Source organism: Enoplosus armatus, chromosome 6 (genome assembly GCF_043641665.1).
Source record: "Enoplosus armatus isolate fEnoArm2 chromosome 6, fEnoArm2.hap1, whole genome shotgun sequence".
Taxonomy (NCBI): domain Eukaryota; kingdom Metazoa; phylum Chordata; class Actinopteri; order Centrarchiformes; family Enoplosidae; genus Enoplosus; species Enoplosus armatus.
This window is the reverse complement of record NC_092185.1, coordinates 13,906,388-13,929,775: the sequence shown is the minus strand read 5'-3', so window position 1 is coordinate 13,929,775 and position 23,388 is coordinate 13,906,388. Positions and strand designations below refer to the sequence as shown.

The 23,388-nt window shown below is 42.3% G+C and overlaps 1 protein-coding gene across 1 annotated transcript in view; it reads left to right on the top strand.

Annotated features, from left to right (window-relative positions):
- The first annotated feature begins 6,041 nt into the window (after positions 1 to 6,041).
- Positions 6,042 to 23,388, top strand: part of LOC139286641 (A-type voltage-gated potassium channel KCND2-like) — a 29,305-nt gene continuing 11,958 nt past the window's right edge. The window contains exon 1 of the mRNA XM_070907513.1: positions 6,042 to 7,153. Within this exon, the coding sequence (XP_070763614.1) occupies positions 6,042 to 7,153 (1,112 nt within the window). The remainder of the gene's footprint in view (positions 7,154 to 23,388) is intronic.

Below are 23,388 nucleotides of genomic sequence, written 5' to 3'. Positions count from 1 at the left end.
AGCAGTGTGTGTGTGTGTGTGTGTGTGTGTGCTTATGTAAATCTGTCGGTGTGTGCATGCGTGTGTGTGTGGATACGCTTGCATGAGCGTTTGTGTGTCGTCTGCTTTGGAGGCATCATCTGCCATCTGGTCTCAAAGTACAGGGGCCACATGGTGGGAAAGCAAATGTCACTGGTCAGGCCAGCCAATGCCAAGTCCCGACAAATGACGTCAGGAGAAGCCCACACTGTCACTGCCCAAACAAACAACGCTGCCACCGAGTCCGATCCCCTCCTGACCCTTTGCCTCACTGTCATTTGCTTGTAATGATGGCCGATAGTGATCTAGGAATTAAAGCTTATCCTAGCGTTGCACTCAGTGACAGTCCCTCTGGAAAACAGCTGAATGCCTAAAAACAAGTATAATATATCTTAAGGGATTAGAGAGAATTTTAGGGAGCGTGGAGAAAACAGTGATGGCCTGAACTTGTGGATTTGTGGACTGTCAGCCCAGTCAGAGCACCTAAAAAGACAACAGAAAGCAGATCCCCAAAAAATAGATTGAATATCTACATCTGAGCCCACCGTATTAAAGCCAGTGACATTTAAGTATCAATCAGCTGAAATGGCAATGAAATTCTGAACCTGGTACCTCACATCTGCCAAAAAAATACGATCTCGAAGCTGAAACTGATTAGATAATGTTTTTTTTCTATCTTGGAAGCAATCCCATATGCTCCAACATAACCGTCATTCAAATCTATGCGCACCAATGATGGGCAACAAACTCCGAATGTGCTGGTTATTGTCTGATCTGATCCCGAGCTGAACTTCATGGCTAATTTCTGTCTTTTCTTGGCCATTTCTTCAGAGCATAGAAGCAGCTGGAGCATAAAGGTTTCAACACTTGCCACAGCTTCATTTCAACTTGGGGCTGCGGCTGCACAGACAGTGTGAACCTGTTAAAAGCCTTTTGTTTAGATGTTCACATAGCATCTGCTCAGCACCTCTGCAGTGGGGATTGTGTTCAACAGATGAGGTGGGTAAACAATGCAATGCCCTTGGAAAAGAATTACTATTTCAATGAGTGTTTGCCAATCGGGCGCCATGCTGTCTTTGGTTTTTAATTACACACCATGAGATAAACTCACATCTGTACTTTTCTGCACTGCTACAAGGCCTAGAAATACTACAAGGTTGAACTGACAAGGCGAGGGAATGTATGGTTCAGTTTAGTTTCATGGCTGCACTTTACATTTTCCAGCTTATGTTCCCGTGTGCAGTGGTAGTTAAGGGACTCTCCGCTGATCGTGCAGTGATGTACTGTACTCGAGGAGTTCTCAAAACCCCAGACGCTTGCTGCAGTATGTGATGTGCTTTAGCTATAGGCACAATCACAGTGACAGACACCTCCCTTTCTCCTCTAATCCCTTCTACACCTCTTCACCAGATGACAAGAGCTACTTTCCCTATAGACACAGTGAGAAGGAGCTAGGTGAAAAACAATTAAAAATGCGCTAGTGGGTGGAACACTTGTCCCCGTCTCATCGTTTCCGATCCAGAAAGTACTGTCTATAAATGATACAATGATTTAATGAATAAGACCATATTTAAATTTTGTTTTTGCCAGTATGTAATGGTGCTAGTTATATAGTCTTTAACATATTTGGTAGTCTCTAGTGGCAGCAGAGAGTGCAATTACAAAATTTTATATGTCTTTAATGATACAAAAAACAGGTAGCATTATGAGTGCTATGAACCACACATACCCATATGGCCTATTTGTATCTTTCTGGCAACCAGCAGTTGTTAAATTACAGATTACCCCAGCAATCCTGATGGGGATAAAACTAGTCATACAATCCTCAAGCACAAACATCATCCTCCCACTCCCGGGCAACTCCCTTCCCTGCAGTACATGGCACACACACACACACACACACACACACACACACAAACACACATATAAATAGCTTCACACAAGAGTGCATGCTTGTGTACACACACACACACACATGAACACAGACACGCAGACACAAACACACCAGCTGCCACGTGCAATAAAGAACTGAGAGGACCTACTCTATTTTACACATCCGCGGGGGGTCAATAACTCATTAGAGCTGAGGAAAGGCAGAGGTAGCTGAGGGAGATGACGTGGTGGGAGATGGGCTGTGAGGCTGTGGGCTGTTCACCTGAGGATATCAGCATGTCATTGTGCCCAGAGGTCATGAGGACGATTCATGACTTCATTAGCAGCATGTCATAAAACATGCCAGGGTGTTTCCAGGCCTGAAATAGGGTACTACGTGTAATTTGCCTGTTTTATTCGTCTCTAACCTTCTTTTTCTCCCTTTCTGGGATTTTTACTGCTCACCCTATTGGCTTTTTATTTATTACCCTTTCATCGCTCGTCATGAACTTTGCATCTCGTTGAAATGCTCCATAAAAATAAAGTTTACTATGAAGTTAAACCAGACCTCTGTCCCACTGCCGCCCCAGTGCAGCGCATTGGCCTATATGATTGTCTTTAAAGGCGTTGTAGGCATTGGAGCAAATATTTGTACTGTACATGATTTACTCTGCTCACTTGTTATTTCTGGCTTAAACTTAAGAAAATCACTTCAATAGTTTGAAATATTTTGAGTTTCTCTATTGATGGCCCGAATCAAACGGCGGCTGCCCCTTCACTTCTTCCTTAACAAGCCCTGGCATGTCTCCAGTGAAGGGGACTCATCTGTTTAATCATCTCAATCACTGAGCTGGACCCGACTAAATATAGAATACAGAAAACAGGCAGCAGTGTGGGCTGCAACAGTGTACTACAGTGGACAGACTGTTACTGTCAATGGATCAAATGCAAAAAAAGATGGCTGTGTGTGTGTTTGTGTGAGCCTACACGAATGTCTAAAGGTTTATCAGACAGCCAGTCTGTGTTTGTTTTGGGTACGTGCCTGTGCGTTACAACACCGAGCACACTTAAGGACCTGTTTACAAAATGTATCCTGTTACACAACCTAATCCCAAAGGCTTCAGCGTCACTTCAGTGGTACAAGTTCAAAATGTCAGCTGGCTGGACAGGACAACAGCCTGATTATGTATTACTATTACTGGAAGCCACTGAAAACCTTAATGACTGCATGTTTTTGGAGATTTATGCATGTATTTGTACATCCAGATCAGGGGTTTCCATCTTTGAACTGATGTCCACGCAAAATACCACAAAAATGCCAGATGAGTTATTCAACCTTGTTAAGGACACATGCTAATTACTTGATCCAAAGCGTAAATCCATAAACACACAGATGATGTAATTAAATCATCTGCACAGCTCTGCGTCAACACCAATCATCTGAAATGACCTTGGAACTTCTTGGAATGAAGCGTATTCATAAAGTATGTCAGCACCTTGGATGATGCTACTCTGGCCACTACAGACCACCACCATACAAAATGACTATATGTTGTATCTGTCGGGATACTGTGATGGGTTTTGGAAAAGAACACAGGATAGAGCTGTGGTTTCATTTGTTGAAAGATCTTATTATGATTTAGGGCAATTTAAGGCAAATGATTGCACGAGGAACAAAAGATAAAAAACTGCCCTTTATTTTCACTCCTCACACTCCCATAATCATTTTATGAGGCAAATATTACCATCTCTTGTTAGAAATATTAGATATTCAAATGACAAATTGCATTGCTTTGCTGAAATTACAGGATCTGTAAACGCTAAATAACCACTTTGACTATACCTTTTAAATTAAAACACAGTGGCTATCTGTGCTCTGACAAGCTTGCAGCTAGTTTGGCATCCAGCTCAGCTGGGACGCCTGTATTTGGTGCCATTTGGCAACCGCTGGAATATTTAAATGCCCTGATGAATACATAGCCCCTGGGCCTGACTGCTCAAACTGAACACTGAGTGTGTTCTGACATGTTCAGCATACACTAATGGGACTTCTGACAGTCCTGTGCATTCATCCTACAAAAACCAGCATTGTGCCAGAGGGGACCAGTGGCTGGGTGTGAATATAGTTCACTGGTTGAAGATCTGGGAAGTGAAAGGCCACAGGTCTGACTGCTGCAACATCTAATGTGTCAGCAGCCACTTATACTGTCAAACTGTCCTTGAGAAAGGCACTGGGCCACTTCCTTCTCTCTTGGATATTACAGTACTTTGCATAAGAGTAACAGCTGTGGTACATTTTCTAAAGAGAACGAATATACACCTCATTTCAGTTGGGGCCGGAAGTCTGGGTTAATGGTCAAAGTGGCCGTCCATTTTCGACAAGCTCAGCAGCTGTGTGTACTTGAGCATGACTCTGAACACATGTGTGCTTCGCTGAAGCTGGAGAAGATCTAACACCAAGAGACTACGGCGTAAAATGTGCTGGGAAACTGTAACCTGCACGCACACTGAGGCACCAGAAAATGACGTCTATGGGATGCTGAAAGCTCTGGCGCTGTCCTTGGTCCTGAAAAACAAAAATGCGTAAAACAGGACTGAAATCTGTTCATGGCTGAGTGTGAACGTGCTCTTTATGTCTTAATACGTGGATCTGAAGCAAAATATGGTCAACGCTGCAACACACGCTTCACAGTGGACGCAGCTGCCTCGAATCCCCTCAGAGATGCCAGTGTTGTGTTATGGAACAGACGAGACATTTCATTGATTATGGTTATTTTGGAAAATGTCAGTAGAGCAGTGTAGCCCAATGATGTTGACCTTTTAAGCTGTGTAACTCCGCTGAACAGCATCACACAACGATGCAGTTTAAGACACAATATATTAACGATCTGTTGCAGATCTGAAATCCGTATATTTATTTCTCTTAAGAAAACAAACCAAATAATATTGCAATCAATACATTTCGCCAGGAAACCATACGCATGGTATCTTGCAAATGTTTTAACACGTATAACAAACAACAAATCGCTCTTAGCTCCCCAAACAGAGTGGTATCAGACTTATTGCATTATTTGTATTCTCTGTATTAGGGATTTTTCGAAAGAAAAAAAAGGGGAAACTTCAAAGGACTTTGTATGTTGATGTGGCTAGAGAAAGCCCACATTTCATCACGACCTCCTCTGAAAGTAAGCCACCTTATTTAAGGTATTTCCTGATATTCATTGTATCATATAGGCTACAATATTATACATGTGGGGTAAGTCGTTGTGAGGGTTCACGGTGTGCAGCGGGGGGAAACACAAACATAAGCGTTAACTTGAGGTTTTGGAGATGCCGCCTACTTACCATTACGCATTGATTAGTTCCCCACCACAGTGAAGCGGCAGAGGAATTTCTGGGTGCAGATAGGACCACTCCTCTTCTCTGCATATGATTTTCTCTCCTCTCGCCACAGTCGGGGCTTGGTGGTGAGGAGGGGGGAGGGTGGTCTTGCAGTCGACGAGAGGAACAGGAGTTTATTGAGGAGTAGCTGCAACGGGAGGAAAAACGCATGCAACTGATCGCCGTTGCCTTGCGGATGGACAGAAGAGAGGAAAAAAAGAGAAAAGATCGCGCTCGGACGAATGACCACTCTCTGTTGAGAAACTGCCGCTTGAATTGTTTAACTTGTTGATGCGACGCTATTCTACTGTTTTTCCTCTATCGTCTGGCTGCAGTGAAAGATAGATGGGTGGCGGAATCGCAAGTATTCCCTTCCGAGGATAGGTATTTTATTAAACTCACCGTGGATGCAGTTTAAAGAGCAACCTTCCCTAAGGTGGGTGGTTTTCTGTTACTTGGATTTTCATTCCTGCTTATTGATGGGTGACGTTTTCGAAATCCAATTCATATTCTGCCGCAAAGTAGGCTACCATAACTGAACAGTTACAATGAGGAAAAGGCTTGAGAGTGATACTCAGCAGTGCTATGCGCAGTATCAGTAGAAGTAAATGGGTTTATGTGTTTTATCATCACATTCTGTAAAGCCTAGGTGCTTCAGAACCCTAACCACCAGTGTCTCTATCTGCTGTTCTTCCTGCAGATGCAATTCATCTCTGAGCCATAGCACTGTGATAACCGGAGCAGGGTTGTATTAAACACTATAGGTCAGCATGGCAGCAGGTGTAGCGGCATGGCTCCCATTCGCCCGAGCGGCGGCCATAGGATGGATGCCCGTGGCGAGCACCCCGATGCCCATCCCTCCCCAAGACAAGAAGAAAGGCCAGGACGGACTCATCATCCTCAACGTGAGTGGGACTAAGTTTCAGACGTGGCGAACCACTTTGGAGAGGTACCCGGACACTTTGCTGGGGAGCACGGAGAGGGACTTCTTTTTCCACGAGGAGACAAACGAGTACTTTTTCGACCGTGACCCTGACATCTTTAGACATATCCTCAATTTTTACCGCACTGGGAAACTACACTATCCGCGCCAAGAATGCATATCTGCGTACGACGAGGAGCTCGCTTTCTTTGGTATAATCCCTGAGATCATTGGGGACTGCTGTTACGAGGAGTACAAGGACCGGAGGCGCGAAAATGCAGAGAGGCTTCAAGACGACGAGGAGATGGACATGAGCAATGACGTCACGCCGGTGAACCTGACGCACCGGGAGTTCCTGTGGCGGGCTTTTGAAAACCCTCACACCAGCACCTTAGCTCTGGTCTTCTACTATGTCACAGGCTTCTTCATTGCCATATCAGTCATGGCCAATGTGGTGGAGACGGTTCCGTGTGGGACTCTGGCCAACAGGTCAAAGGAGATTTCCTGTGGAGACCGTTACGCACTGGCTTTCTTTTGTTTAGACACTGCCTGCGTCATGATATTCACTGTTGAGTATCTCCTCCGTTTAATCGCAGCTCCCAGCCGGTACAAGTTCATGAAAAGTGTGATGAGCGTCATTGACGTGGTCGCCATCATGCCTTACTACATCGGCCTGGTCATGACAGACAATGACCAGGTGAGCGGTGCTTTCGTCACGCTAAGAGTCTTCCGGGTCTTTCGGATTTTCAAGTTCTCCCGTCACTCCGCGGGGCTGCGCATCCTGGGCTACACCTTGAAGAGCTGCGCCTCCGAGCTGGGCTTCCTACTATTCTCCCTCACCATGGCCATCATTATCTTTGCAACGGTCATGTTTTATGCAGAAAAAGGCTCCACAGCCAGCAAGTTCACCAGTATCCCCGCAGCGTTTTGGTACACCATTGTCACCATGACAACACTGGGGTAGGTGGCTGCATATAAGTCCATAAAACCCTTTAAGCTGTTTCAACTCTCCATAAATCACCGCCTGAATTGGCTTAACGCCGTCATGAAACATCCATTTTTTTTGTTAGCGAAACACGGTACAAAACAAGTCCTCAATTGGCCCTACTTAATTACAATTATAGGTTAATCAACTATTTTATATTTTTGTAATTCTTGAGCCTAATTAGCACACATTTTCGGCCATTGTTTGAACTAACTGTCGCGCGGCCACAGGTGTGTATTTATTGGGCATATTAACGGCCTCGAGCGCCACTCAGCCGATATGAGGGCAGGGACAATCTGCTTTACAGAGGCGTCTGTGCCCCCATTCACTGTCCATGAATGAGTCTGAAGGTTAGGCCTCGTCCCTGCCTGTTTTCAAGGGTTTTTATGGGGTGCACTCTTTTGGAAAGGTTACCGCAATGAACACAAGCATTCTGGCCAATCAATTTTTTTTAAGAATTGATTTTATAAATTACACCTTACAGGAGAGCTATTAGGACCAAACTAACTGGCCAAGATCATATGCATTCCGCATGTACAGGGCAGACTGAGGCGCACGTGCAGTGATTAAATTAAAGGCAATCTAGTTTACAAAATGTATAGACTACACACACACACACACACACACACACACACACACACAGCTCCCCTCTGCCTCTCATTCATCCCCTCTCAGCCTCTCTCTCTTCCTTCAGCGAGGTACAGTAAATATTTGAATGCTAATTTCATGCTCATGAACAACGTCAGCTGCACTATACTGCTGATGTAGCATAAAATAATTAAACGCGGTTAAGACGATTAAATCAAATTAATTTGTATTGATGAGAGCACTCAGCCGCTCAGCTGCTCGACGTGGGTTATTATTATTATTGTTATTATTACCACTATTCGCTCCGGCTCAGCATTTCTGGGCGGTGCGCTTTCCAAGGTGCTGAAAAGTTGTGCCAGTGAGCCGACCGGCTGCCATTTGTTTGTTTTTTTATCTGTTCAAGTGAATAAAGTGAATGCGGCGTTTAAGCTGCCTGAAGCGCGATTACATGTTATACATTTAGAAATAATAATCAGAGCGTTTCTAATTCGTGTGTGTGGGGAAAAAAAAGATCACTGCTGCACGTATGAGGTTGAACTCAGCCACTCAGCCGGTGTTAGTCCTCACGCTTTCCTCTTCACCGGTGACACTGAAATGAGGTCCTGTTGAAATAATGTTGTCTTTTCATTTCAAAGACAGATCAAACATTGCAAAACAAATTGCCACTGGCTGTGTGTAGTTGTGTGTGTCTCTGCAGGTGTGCATATGGCTATATGTGTATAAGTGTTTGTTTGAGATGTGGCATAATTCTGTGAATCTAAAGTTTAGATGCACGCTTTTCTGCATTCGTTTTGGATGAACTGATATGGGAATGTCCATGGACTGAATTGTCTGCTTGATTTTTCATGTGTTTGATATCGAGCCTTCTTGTTTTTGTCTGCCCTCATATCTGCATTGATGCAGCCACTCGACACCTGGTTACCCCTCAGCTCTGCAGGCAGCATATGTTGTTATCATTATTATTGTTATTACAATTATTATTATTATCTACTGTCACTATGTCAGCCTCTCTCTATATGCTGTCATGCTGCGAGTGACACTGAGTTAGTGGATTTCCTGTCTTCTTAATGACATACAAAGCCTCCCCCTGCACTCACTCAATACCAGTCGAACTACCACTCACCCTCGAAACGACCAATGAGAGCATAATTAGTGATATGCACGATTTGGTGATTGAAGCTGCCACCTCGAACGTAATGCTGCATCGGCCATGCTTTCCACTCAGACTCAGAGTGCAGATGAAAGATGAGTCGTATAAGAGGGTACATTATTTATCTTTGGGGAGCAACAAAGATGCTGCTGCATTCAACACGGAATCCCCAATCCCTTTGTGTTGCTTAAGATGGATTTGAAAAAGATGTTCTGCCGTGCGAGAACAAAAATGAAATGTCCTTGGTAATGGGGACGTTTCTGTCACTCCATTGTGAACCATGATAGCCGGGCTGACAGATTTGCAACCTGAACTGAAGCCTTGCAGTGGTGCAGAATGCTGCATAGTGGACCACCAGTGGAGAGGCTGAATACCCATCACTGAAAGACAAAGTCGGCTCCTTCTCATGATCTATCGTTGTCTTGAGGTGTGCTTTTAAAATACGTATCTCATACAACTCTACAGGAGAGCTGAATTGTGGTTGTCATTGTCTTCCGAATGCACTGAAGCAAGGAAAATAATCTGTTGTTGCACTCTCCTCCAGTAACCTTCAAATGCTTATCTGATCAGGGGAAATGAGGTATTCTGATGGATTTGTTTCAGATCTCAGCATGCAGCAAAATGGATCCACGTCTAACAAATAGTTATTTAAGTCAGATATGAATATGGTGGTCTTTTTATTCGGTTGCAAATAAGCTCTTTAAAGACTAGCGGGGGCGCTACTGGCTGAAACCCCCATTTGAAGCATTTGATTTCATTCATATAGTCAGTGATGCTTTATGCCTGCATGGTATCATGATGCCTTTCCACTACATATATTTTCAATTTCCCTGACTCACACCCTGTGGAAGTAAAGACAGTGGCATGCGTTCTCTCCCCTGCTGATGGCCCATTGATTGTGCTTAAGCAGACGTGCAGACATTGGGAGAGCAGGGGCTCCTGTTCAGAGGCACTTGGCAGGCAGCCTGAATGAAAGGGAAGGGTGCCTGGAGACCAGCGGAGAATCAATAGCACTGTGCAGCTGCATGTCACACCTCTGTGTGTCTACTGCTCTGTGCCACCAAATACAGGACAAGACCCACTTATCCCTCCTTATTTATTGAGCCTAATCTCTGTGGCTGCTTTCGGATTCCCAACAAAGAGGGATCTGCCTCTGTCAGAAAGCTCCTGCCAAGATCATCAAGTGGCTGACTGGGTGTAAAATATGAGATTTTTATCTGCGGTATTGTGTTTTGCAGTATCTTTGAAAACTGCGCTTAGATCTGAGAGTATACTTTTGTGACTTGATTTAATATTGTCCGTTTAAGACAGCGACAGATTCCAATATAAAGATAACATTGCACTTTATTAGGCTGGAATCAGATGTTGCACTGTTTTCTTGCTCTTGTTTCCTCTAGATGATCCACACAGTCAGGGTGAATTAGCTGCAGAGGGGGTTTTTGGTGCTTCAGATCTTTTAAGTGATTTAAGGTGTAATGGAGTGCACTGCTGAGAGCAGCTGTGAAAACGGTGGAAGTCAAGCGCAACCCACAGGGGAAGAGGAGTGAGGAGGACAGGGTTTAGTCTGACATAGAGGCACACACGTTCCTCTGGACACAAACAGACATTACCCGATAGACATAACAGGCCTTAGCTTCCGACACAAACGTTTTTCAAACACACACACTTTTCCCAATCCTCACATCAATATCCTTCTTTCAGCCACTGCCTCCGGATAATGCTGAGAGGAATGATCATTCTAATTACTGATTTGTTGTGACATTTACTATGTGCATTGTTTAACGGTGCAACAAATGCAGCTGTACAATGTAGTCCCTCAACAGATGCAGAATTTATCACCATGTCGTTTGTCTGTGCTACAGCTCCACCCACCAAATACGACTGGAAAGGCTTGACAACTGAGCCCTATAAACCTCTCAGGATAGGATTTATAAGACAGAGGAGGCAAGGTTAACAGACACGAGGGTCACTGTAGGGCCCATAAACCACCAGAAGTATAACCATTATCATGCTTGCCAGTTTTGACACCTCAGCCCTATGGCAATCAAAGCCTACAATGCAAAGCATTAACTTCATGGTTGGATGTGGTGCAGAGCAAAGCTTTTTGAAGTCCAAACCCTTCACTGCATGTCAAATGTAATTGAAATGTACAGGAACAATCTGGAGGGCCTTTTACTTTATCTGTGCTCACGAGATAAGAAATGCATTCTTGATGATATAGTGCTCATGTGGTTAGATAAGTTACCATGGCCCTAGCAGGCAATGCAGAGGATTTTCACTCTTTTTTTTTTTCTCGACTGAGCGCGACAGTCAGCGAGAACATTTGGTGTGTTTGATTATGTACTGCAATGGGTGTAATTTTTGTGTTCAGCAGAATACATTACACCACTTGGCATTGTGTATGTTATGCACATTATGAAAATCAGCAATCCATTATGAGCAATGTGATGTATTACTGTGTGAAGCAGAAGTGGCTGATGTGAGATGTGTAGGCTGCCATTAGCCTGTAGGCCCACAGTGCCCCTCCAGGTGCTTTATTGGGGAGGAGAGGTGATGCTAATATGAGACTGGTATAATGGTCCTGAAGTGACAGGTGACTTAATGAGGGGAGCCTGGCACTGAAATGTGTTCTGTGCTGGCTCCTTTCTGCCCATGCAAATGACTGTGAAATGGAGGAGTGAGAGCGAGGGGCGGGAAAAGGCAGCCGTCTTCAGGGGAGATTAAGATCATTGTGAAAGACAGAATCTGTGAAAAAAAAAAAGAACAGAGACGCTTTTTTTCCCCTGCTAAATTAAAAATACACAAGGCCCTGCATTTTTTTTTAAATTCTCTGTTTTCATCTCACTAAAACAGTTTCACTCCGGCAGCTAGAGATTTAAAAGGGTGTTGTGGAGGTGTGAGTTGAATGATTGATTAACATTTTATGGGCATTCATATATTACAGATTTATTATATCATATTTATGTACTTCAGAGACTTTCATTTTCACCTTAAATTGCATTTTAATGATAGTTTCTTATATATATTTATTGAATAATACAATGCCAAAAAGAAAATGTATTTGTGGTCAGTCGACCCTGAACTGAAAAACAGATTATGGCCAGCTGTTAGGTTGATGTGAGGATACTGTGTGTGTGAACTGACTCTAAAAGCAGGCATGCGTCACTGCGGATGGTCAGATTGATAAATAATCTATATGGCAAGGACAAAATGGCTGTCCCTCCATTTGATTCGATTTCTTTGACAACCCATCTTCGAGGCAGCGCCAATAACACTCATTCCACGCAGGGGGGTTTTCATTAATTCACTTTGAATGTGCTGCATTAAGCAGGGAAATAGACTAGCATGTTCTGCACTTGGGCCTGGGTAACGTAGTGTGAGGACATAAAATATGGCATCAGTGTTTTTTACTCTGCTCAGCATTTTCATCTTTGTATTGCAAGCAACGTCAAAGATTAATGGAATTTTCCAGAACAAGATTAAAGTTACTCCGAATGAATGCAGCATCACTGCATTAGGAAATAAGGAAATATGTGAGAAAACACATCACCTCGATTTCATTGTTGTTAGAAAGCATTTGCTCTGCCTGGCTCCACTTCCATCCAATCTAACAGCCCAGAAACCCTGACCCAGCTTGAGTGAATGAATGAAATGAGGAAATATTGCCTATTATGTGACTATGTCCTATCTTGAAAGTTGATATGTTGTAAAAGATATCGGATGTGCTGTAGTGTACGCCGTCAGATCACTGGATCAAATGGTGTGCAAATGATAAACCCAAGCCCAACAGCTATCTTGTACTGCTGCATGGCTTATTTACATACTCAGCATTTACATACAGATGAAAACGGCTTGTCTGGTCATGGAGATTGGTATGCAGACCCACATAATGCCTCCTCATCACTTTGTTGAAATGTACAAGAGTATTCAAAGTGGATTCTCTTTAGTTTAGTCTTCTAATTTACACTGTGCTAAATATTGGATCCATTCAATTGTCATGTCGGGATCACAATAAATTATTTAGGGATTGTCAGGTTATATGTAGAGCTCGTTGTTCTAAACACTAATCCCTATTATTACTATTGACAAAGGCTATCCCATGGTAGCAGTGAGACGCACTAAGGATGAGCAACACCACAACATTTGGTTTCTTTCCAATACCAAGTAAAACCAGTAATACCAATATTACTTGGTATCTCCTGGTATCACCAATATTGATCTGAGACCTTTCATTATTGAATAATGTGATGTACAGTTATATCATGTAGGGGAGGGCGATGTGTCATGATTTATGAGGTGAATATTATCATCATTAATAGGCTGCGTCTGAATATATTTTCTTCACCACCAACATTACACAATCTGTACAGCATACAACATCCTCTATCCTTAGACCCTCAATTCAGATAAGGAAAAAACGCCCAAAAAAGCCTTTAAAAAGGAAAAAAAAGTACATTAAAAAGGTACAGTTCATTACATTTATTTAACTGACGCTTTAATCCAACGCATTCATTCATGTTGATACAACCCAAAATTGCGAGAATTATACAAGTACTACATCAACTTCATTGAACATGCTGAAGTGCTTCAAGTGCTGCATTTATAAACAATAACCAATAGTAGCTAGAGGATACAATATCTTGACCCCTTTTCAATACATACGCATACAACAGAACACACAAGAATGTGCGATTTGCTGAAGTCGACCACTCGTCAGTGATGTTGGAAAATGAACAATGAACAATGTTTATTTTAGTTTAAACACTGCGATGTCATGATTCCAATGTCATTGGAGAAATCTGTGTACACCTAGTGTTCACCTTTCGCTAATAGCTGTTTTATTCATCAGTTTTTAGTGTAATGTCCATTGTGTACAACTTGCAACCTTTCTGTATTTGCTTTTGTTTTTCTATTTGTGGTTTCTTGTATTCACTTATGTGTGAAGATGGTGAATGAGTTTCTTGATTTGATTGTGTTTTATTTGTTTGCAAATTGTCTTTTTAATGCCCCCTTTTCTTCAATTGCTTGTGTTTTGCTTCTTGTTGTCCCTGCAAAACCCTGTAAAACCACTATGGGTTATTTTTGCACTACAGATTATCAAACAAGATATTATGTGTTAATTAGTGAGCTTTAGAGGTACTGGCAGGTGGATTTTGTTACCTTAAACCTTTTGTTACCTAGCTGTTTCCTCCTGTTTCCATTCTTTATGCTAAGCTAAGCTAACTGGCTGCTGGCTGTAGCTTCATATTTACGGTATAGACATAACAGTGGTCTTAATCTTCTCATCTGAGACTGTCCTCCAAGAAGAAGAACAGCATCAGTCCCCAAAACAACATAGACCAGCATAGGGAGGAGCTTGTGGTGGATGGATGGGTCAACAAAACATTGGACTTTAATACGGGAGACTCCAGCTGACTGTTATCATTGGGTTTTTTGTTTCAGATCGTTGCCTAACCTTAAAGAAGTAGTCATTTTAACCCGATGTTTCCCTAAACCTTGCCAAACCTTAACCATAGCGTTGTCACATCCTTAAACTGATTTATATTTCAACAGTGATTTGCAACAGCTTTTAAAGCACAGACAAATGATGTCCTGCAAATAGAGGTGTCAGATCACAAAACACTTTTATGTGTTGTTCTAGAGGGCATGGTCAAAGTAATCAGTTTGGAGGACTTTTTGTCTCATGTCTCTGAACTGAAGTGCATTGAACCCTGTCAGCCGTTGTACTACATTCTCATTCTGAAAGGATCTTAACACTATTACGAAGGTTTTTCTGTACTCCATTGTGTCAATTCATGTCCTTTCACTTCAGTCAGATCTCACATTCAATACAAAAACATTTTCACGTACTGCAGAAGCCCCTTTTTCTCCAAGTTCAAGAGCAGTCACTAAAAGTTTCCTTGGAGAGACACAGTAACCACCACATAAATTTTCATGGTCAGGGTCTCACTGTAAGGTCAGAGAACTAATTATCAACTCAACATAGTGTTGAAACAACAGAGGAATGTGTTGTAATTCCCACACGGTCGCATTAGCATTGTGAAAAAAGTCACTGTAATAAATTGTAGAGTTAAACACATGCACGTCACTGGCCTTGCACCTGTTACTTTTGTGTAACACTCGAGCAAACAAAGAACAGTCTGCGGTTTGTTTTTGTGGAGAGCTGTTTAATGGCTGCTATGCCTGCCCGAACATTACACTACTCCCCACATTGGCATGTAATGAGTGCTGGTTGAGGGAGAAACAGTTGTTCTTTTATTTTTAGATGCCCCTGTCACTATGGTGAACATTGAACTAGCATTCATTATACTGCATTTACTAGAACAGCCTTTGCCCCCTTCCTAACCTCGAAATCCAGCTTTGCAGCACAGATGTAGGAGCAAAAAGTTGAGAGGGAGGTGATGATAGTCCCACCCGTCACTGTGAGGAGTTTGGGAGGGGTGTGTTGCTCTTTGCACCGATTTTTTTTTTCTCTCAGGCACATGGGGCAGCATAGCAAACACAATATCTTGAAACGGTGCCAGCTTTTATAATGCCAGAGTGTGAGTATCCCTCCCCCTGACATTTGTCTCTTTATCAAAAATGCCCCTCAGCCAACAAGCCAACATCTGTGATCAGCAGAGATTCAGAGATTATAGCTAGCAGCAATCATCGGTCTGCTGTGTGAACGAAAGGGAAAATAATTCAAAGAGTGTTGTAACTTCTGCTGGTCTGACACCTCATCTGAAGAGTGATAGGATTTCACTGTAAATACTGTTTTAAAAAGAAAGTTATGCTGTTTTTAAAACTTCTCAGCAAAACTGAACTGGGGTGAAATGAGATCAATCCATTACCTTGACAGTTACTCCAGTTTTTAAAGTACCTACACTTAAATGTGGTGTAGCACACATTTATTTCACGGAGACGCACTTTCATTGTATAATGATGTGTAATGTTAACATCAGTTACTGTCTTGTATCCTGTGAGAGTGTTGAAATCAATATAGACTTTCATGTACCAGAGACAAACAGAAGGCATAGCTTGTTATCAGTTTCAGAGAGAGCGGTGAAACTTTGATGCTCACACATTAATTGAAACTTGGTTTACAGCCCATTCATAATGCCTGAACATGAGCAGCTTCCCGTTTGTCAGCTTAAAGCTCTGTTTCACTGTTCGTGAACTGTCTCATTCTTGTCAGAGCTGAGGAATCTTGTGCCAGTTTATGGCGCCAGGATACCACAATAAAAGCTCCTCATGATCAATACTGATCCCACTTGAATGAAATCCACAGTGTTCGCGGTAAAGGCAGAATACAGATCTCTCTTCGAAGCGTGGCTCCGAATGGAGCAGCCTATACTAGCCACTGTTAACCCAGTTTCATTGTTGAGTCTTTGCCACTGGCTCCATAGATTATTAGTTCCTGTATGCGGTGTGAATGATAAGAGGCTATGTCCCATTTCAGTTTAGGTATAAAGAGCTTCCTCCTGTCTGCCTGGCAGGGAGGTCCTGCTGAGATGAGGGATGTCAGCCTGTCACCCTGACGCATGGCAGCTGTTTCCTGCCTGCCCCAGCTTCTATAAATAGCTAAATATATCACCTAATGTAGGCCATTTGGTCAAACAGAAACTAAACAGGGCATGTGCTCTGGGGCTATATTTTTCTCCTTCACCTCAAACTAATTTCTCATGCACAGGTGTATCAGTGTCACTACCATAGTCTTAATATTTCCCTCTTCTTTAACTGTCTCCATGCGGTCTCAGATGGATTGATGACATATTAAGTGGCGATCATATAGTGCCATTATTTTATGCCACATTCAGACCTTCAGACACCCTCAACTGATTGTTTCAGCTGATCAAATGCAAGTGCAGTAGATTTTTTTATATAAATATGTCTATTATAATTCTGCTATTTATCATCATTGTAAATAGAACTGCCAGCTGCTATTATTACGGTTACTATTATAGGCTACTGTATATTGGTGGTGGACAGAATAAAGCCTGTACAATAAAAAACCTTTGAGTACAATAGTCTTGCAATAACCACCAGAAAATTGCATTGTTTTTTATAGTTTCTGTAATTTCTGTGTGTGTGTTGGAAAGGTGTTGGTTCTTGTTATGGCGGTAGTCAAAAATTTCAATCACACATAACAATATGATGCAATTGAATCAAAGTACGGTCTTAAAGAATTACCACAGTGTTAAATCTACTCTTCACTGCCACCGTCTCAACAAGGATTGAGCATTAAATCTTCACAAAGGGAAATGGTGATGATGTTTTTATTGTGCCCAGCCGCTGTAAATTCACAGCAGTCACATGACAGGTTGAAGGCAGCACATATCAGAGTCTGTCTTTTGTCCGTATTTCAGCGTAATTTATCCCACAGTGATAAACCATAGTATTTTTTCTGTTTTTAGCCACACCAGCGGCATGGCTCTATGAGTGACGATGTCTGTCGGCTGGTCGGCTCATCACACAGACTGAAATAACTATGGGATGGATTTCCATGAAATGTTATACAGATGCTCATTGTCCCCAGAGGATGAGGCCTACGGATTTTGGTGACCCCCTGACTTTTCCTCTAGTGACACCATGAAGTTTGCGTTTGCAGTTTTAAGTGAAATGTGAAAATGAAACTTTTGGAGAGATTGCCATGAAATGTGGTGCAGACATTATTGTTACCTTCAGTAAGTTTGGTAATCGATCAATGTTTCATCTAATGTCATCATCAGGTGAAAATTTTAATTATGATGCACATGTTAAAAAAATACCTGCTAAGCAAATGATACTCCCATCAGTTCACATGCTAAACTAAGATTGTGAATATGGTGAACTCACTATGATGCCCTTGACCACATTAAACTACCCTGCAGTACATTAAAACAAGCCTCACATTGACCAGCAAAGTTAAAATGCTGCTTACACATGAATGCATCAATAATAAATGAAATCTGAAAGGGGCCATTCTGAATTATGAATATTTACTTTCATACTTTAACATAAATTTTTCTGATTGTATTTCTTGACTTTTACTTTTATTTTTTAATGCAGAACTTTTACTTGTACAAGTATTTATTTTTACAAGTATTAATTTATTTAAGAAAAGTGCCCCTCCCACCATGGCCAGATCCTCCTAAAATGTTGTTGTGAAAATATAAAGGATCAAAAAATCCAAAATACTGTTTTCAGTTTAGGTAATTTGTTTAAAGCCTACATGCAGGTAGTAAATACCCACTATAGGGGCTAATGTTGGGCTAACGACTAACAAGGCCACATTAGGTAAAGCATATTCAAGTTGAAAGTAAAAAAACTAAATGACAAATCCTAATCCTGTTCTGTGGTTGGATTTCATTGACTTAAAAATGGCAGCAATTTAAAAGCTTTATTTAGAACAGGATAGATGGCAGCTACTGTAGATTGATATGTTTGTCGAGGTGTTATTGAAGTGCGGGTTCAGCTCCCACCTAGAGGATTTCCTGCTTGTGTGTCTCACTGCAGGCGCCCTACACAGGAGTATCTCAACTACTTAAGGCTTGCATTTCCATGTGGGGATTTCTGCTTCTTTTTCAAGGTATTAGTGGAAAACCGTAAACAGTTGATTATTATTTGTATTTTTCCCCTTAGCCAATTGTCCGTAATCCCTGTGGAGGAGCTTAAGAGTTAGATTTCTGGCATGCATGGCCTTATCTTTACATAACGGCCACAGATAAATGGAGTGTGTTTCATTTTGACTAAGCCACACATTTGGGCCAAAAGGCAAAGACAAGCAAGCAAATTGAGCAGAGAAGAAAGCCGCCTAGACACTTAGCATTGAAGCCGGACACTGCAATCAATTTCAAGTCCAGCCTAGTCTCATTTACTTGCACATACAGACTCCCTCACACATGCATGGAAACACACATGACACACAAGTCATTTACATCCCTGATGTATCTGCTGGTAGCATATGTGTTGATGTTGGATCCTCAGGTCCTTGCTGTCCTCTGGAGGTCACAGGGGATTCATGCCTGAGCATCCTGGGAGACAGATCTAGCACCAGCCTCTCTAATGTGACATTCAATTACCTCCAAAGGTGAAGTGGTCTCGTTGGGATCCAAAAATCAATTTTGCGTGGACATTCCTACATTTCACTCCTCCGGGCTCTTCTCCACAATTTTGCAAACACATGTTGGAGACAGAAAACAAGCTGCGTCGCCGTCATTCCAACTCCCATCGTCTTTTCTATGAAATGGCATCCATCAAAGTTAATGGGCTGTAATCATCACCACAAATACACTGTCACACGTCCCACTGCTCACTCCTGAGTATTCAACTCCCAGTCAATGGCATGTAAAGAGTGACAAGCACGAGGAACACAATTTCCCATATCATTACCGACTCTAACTGAGAATTGGAAGAGAATCCAAAAAACATTGCCATTTTTCAGAATTTAAAAACCTTGTCTGTTTGCTGAACGTCTTTGGGGGCTGCAGAGGGGAAACATTTCTCACAAGTGCACATGACATACAGTCAATACTACTGACACTGTGTTTCAGGCACCTATCACCCTTGTCATCTTGTGAAATAATTCTTATTAAAGTATGTCACTTGCTACCAACAGATCTGGTGTGCGGTAGATAGATTCATTTTCCAAGCAGCCAATCCTGCCGGCCTCAAAGCAAAGTTCAGCGTATACTGTGTTTCTACTTATCTCCAGGCTGTATGCTGCTGGACTTCTGATTATACATCACACATATACCACAGACTACTCTTTCAGTGCCTGGTATGGCAGCGCTCCAAGAAGACTGTCCCTGATGTATTTGTGTGTTTGATAGGATGTTTTAGCTGTAGCATCCCCAGAAGACAATTTGTAGACCTCAACAGATGGAGAAGTCCAATTAGAAAGCAGGCTGGATGAATGGGAGAAATGGGAGACAAATGTTCCAACTCTTTCTCTCTCCCCCAGGACAGACAGCTAATCTTAGAGTGCAGGTACAAAACAAACATCACTTGTGTTTTGGAGGGGAAACATAAAAATAATAGAGAAATAAAAGCTAGAAAGCAGGCGTGAGAAAAAAAAGCGGCTGTGATTTGATTTCTTAACACTACACAGTCAAAGAGGAAAGCGGTGAATTTGATACAGCTTGCTCTCATTCCACATCTACAGTATGTATAAATATCTCCTTCTGTTGTCTGATTCTTCAAGGGCAGACGTCCCACAAAGCAATTGCCTTGCCATCAGCCAAGACCGAAAAAAGGAGAAGAAATGAAAAAGTGCTTAAATATAGCAACCCCCTGGGATAGTGGGAGGGAGGGCGTGCTGTAGTGTGATTAAAATGAATAACCTTCATTCAGTCACGATTGTTAACGGTACATTCGAATGTGCCGTCTGTGGTGGAGCTGAAGCTGTGCCTTTACACCGCTCGTCTTCAGAGTGTTAACATCGTTATTCATCAGGAGGCCTGTCCTCTGCAGTGACAAAGATGTTGAAGTCATAAATAACGGGACTTGTGTTATAAAGTACACATACGTTCTCCAACTGGCCCGGGGTCAGTTTAATTCAGATTTCTGCCACCCCTGCTGTGATAGCAGACATATCAATAAGCCTGTTGATGACTGATAGATTGTGTGGATGCAAGACCAATTTTCATTGGCAAAATGACCTTTCGGTTGTGTTGTTGTTGTTGTTCCGCCCATGGCCCCGAGTTATTATTTTTTCGTGTCATTCTTTGATTTGACAGGAGAAGTCTCGTGGAGTGTAATGAAAAAAGTAATGATCTCCCCATGCGCATGAAGTAGCGTGGTGCAGGTGGGGAGACGGTGGATATGGCTGCAGATAGCAGCTCTACTTTGCCCCAGGGGCCAGTCAGCAGCTGTTAGAAGAGATGCAGCTCTTCCCAACACTTCCCCACAGGTTCTCGCCGGTTCCTGGTACTCGCTGTTATCTGGGCTCGCTGCTGTCGCCAGTCTGGCTGCTGTCCACACTCTCTGAGAGAGCGCTCAGTACATTTTTACGCTTCGCCACTCTTTCTGTCTTATCCCAACCTCCGCTATTCCCCTCAGTCTTACTGTGAGATTTTGAAGTGTTCCTTTGAACTCGCAGCTGTTTTTTTTAAACGGCTAGAATTTGTACCTTGATGTTTGTTTCAAAGACACTCACTGAGGAATTTAAAATGCGTCTTTCACTGGTATGACAAATAATCTGAGGCCCTTTCTGTATTGAGTTCTGTATCTACTTAGAGTATCACATATGAGGCATTAACTATCCTGCATGTGAGTGTAGTTTTGCATGTACGGGAAGCAAATTTGAAGATGAGGAGCTGCAGCTGTTTGGTGTAAAAAGCAGATTTAAGGTTGCAACTCAAACAGACTCTAGAAGTTTTCTGGTGTTGTGCAAAATCGATCCTTTCCCCCTATTATGTTGAAACTTTCTCCCTTTTTCCAAATTCTTGAAATATATTTGGGCTACTGGGCCAAAGTCTTTTTTTAGGCTTTTGTTGTAACATCGAACGTCCCGGAGACTTAACAATAAGTCAGTTAATCATGAAAGTTCATTCTTGACCTGGAAGTAGTTTGACTAAACAATCCCAGTATAAAGTTCACTTTCCAGCTTTTCCGGAGCTTTCAATCCAGTCACACGGTCTTCATCAGCAGATGGCGTTTGCTCAGTTGTCAGTGAGATGGATCTGTTGACATGCAATCTCAGTAGTTTTGACATCAAAACCTTCCCTGGTGCTGCTTTTCTTTGTCTTCTCTAATTGGAAATTAAATAACCTTTGGGTTTTGAGCTGTTGGTCAAGACATCAGACTTCAGGTCTGACGAGTGGTGAAGGGCATTTTCAATTATTTTTTGACATTTACATTTAATAGTTTAAACAGTTAATAGATTAGAGGGTTACTCTAGCGATTTATTGTTGCATTTCCATAAAGTTGGGGGACTTGCGAGAGACAAATTTAAAAGTCAAAACTGCAGAGGATGAAATATCCTGACTAGTATGGGTTCACTGGATTTACAAATCCCAAAATACAACTCAAAAGCGTCTTATATTAAATCCTCCCTGACGGGTAAATGCCCACTTCTTTCAAACTCCACACTTCTAGTTTGTAACTCAGGCTTTATGTTATAAATTAGAAGTTTCAAAGCCCACAGATAACCCTAATGACACCACAATGGCACCACAATGGCACCATCAGGCGTTATCTTCTTAAACTTGACAAAACTCCTCCAGAGCCACATAGGGGTAGGACTGAGTAGTATTACTCAAGCTGAGGAAACTGATCTGTGTGAAGTTGGCGGAGTGCCCCTTTAATCAAAAAAACAATCAATAGATGAATTGGTACTGAAAATAATCAGTACATACATAGAGTCTAAATGGCTAAAACTGGCAGATTTAAATTAAAAAACATTAAAATGTAGATGTAAATGTTTCTTTATAGTTGGTGAAATATTATCAGTAACCACAAATTCACTGAGCCCAAAATCTGGTGACGCTGTTCTCCCCCATTAAAAAAGCAGATTTTTAGATACTGTAGCTCGTGAATGCACACGCTGCAAACTCAGAGTTAAGGGGCCATTTGGTAGAGGGAGCTGATATCCAGCGGCTGCTCTGTGTGGAATCGCACATCAAAGTTAATCTTGCACCGTCTGCTCTGGCGCCGCGGAGCACTAATCTGCTGTCAGTGTGATGAGGCTCCTGGACCAGTTCCCCTTTCCAACACAGAGGCACTAATCCGCGAGACCTTTCACGTTTTTTTCCCCCTCTGCCCTCACCTGACTGCACAACAAAGGTCACGGCGGTCACTTTGGAATCTCATCAGGTCAATATCAGCTGACCGTTTGCATAAGTCCTTATGTACAGTATAACTCCAGTTTGGTCTGTTGTGTCCTTGTGAGCAGCATCCTGTGTGTTTTCATGTGAGGTAGGAATTTCACATTGCAGAATACAATAAAACAACAATACTGCTAACACTGTTAACATTGCTATTACTAATACCACTACTACTATTACTACTTTCATTTTTCCTTAATTGGTTTTCACCTTTAACCCCACCTCAGGCCTTCGCACATCAGAGGTGAGCTAACTCGCTGCCTGCTCGATCAAAGCTTTCTGTGTTCAAGAAAATGCCACCACTCTTTCTCGCTCGCATGCAGATTAACCTATGATGAATACGGAATGAGACCATTAGCATAATCGCTTGAGTGTCTGATGATTTCATTTTATTATCACGTTCTCTCATAATCCATAGCGCTAGCGCCCCTTCGTGCTCCCAACCCCTCTTTCATGTTCCTTTGCCCTCCCCATTCAGCCACGAAGCAGTGTAATTGCATTATCAAAGTATTATACTGACGTTGTGGGAATATATTTTTAGCCCCTGGCTTTCTGAAGTAATGTAATGGGCAGAAATCTAAACATGGAATGACAAATTAGAATTAGCGCGATGTTTGAGTCAGTTTACCTAAGTTTCATCATGCCCTGACTGATCAAAGACTTGCATCATCCAGACCTCCCCCTG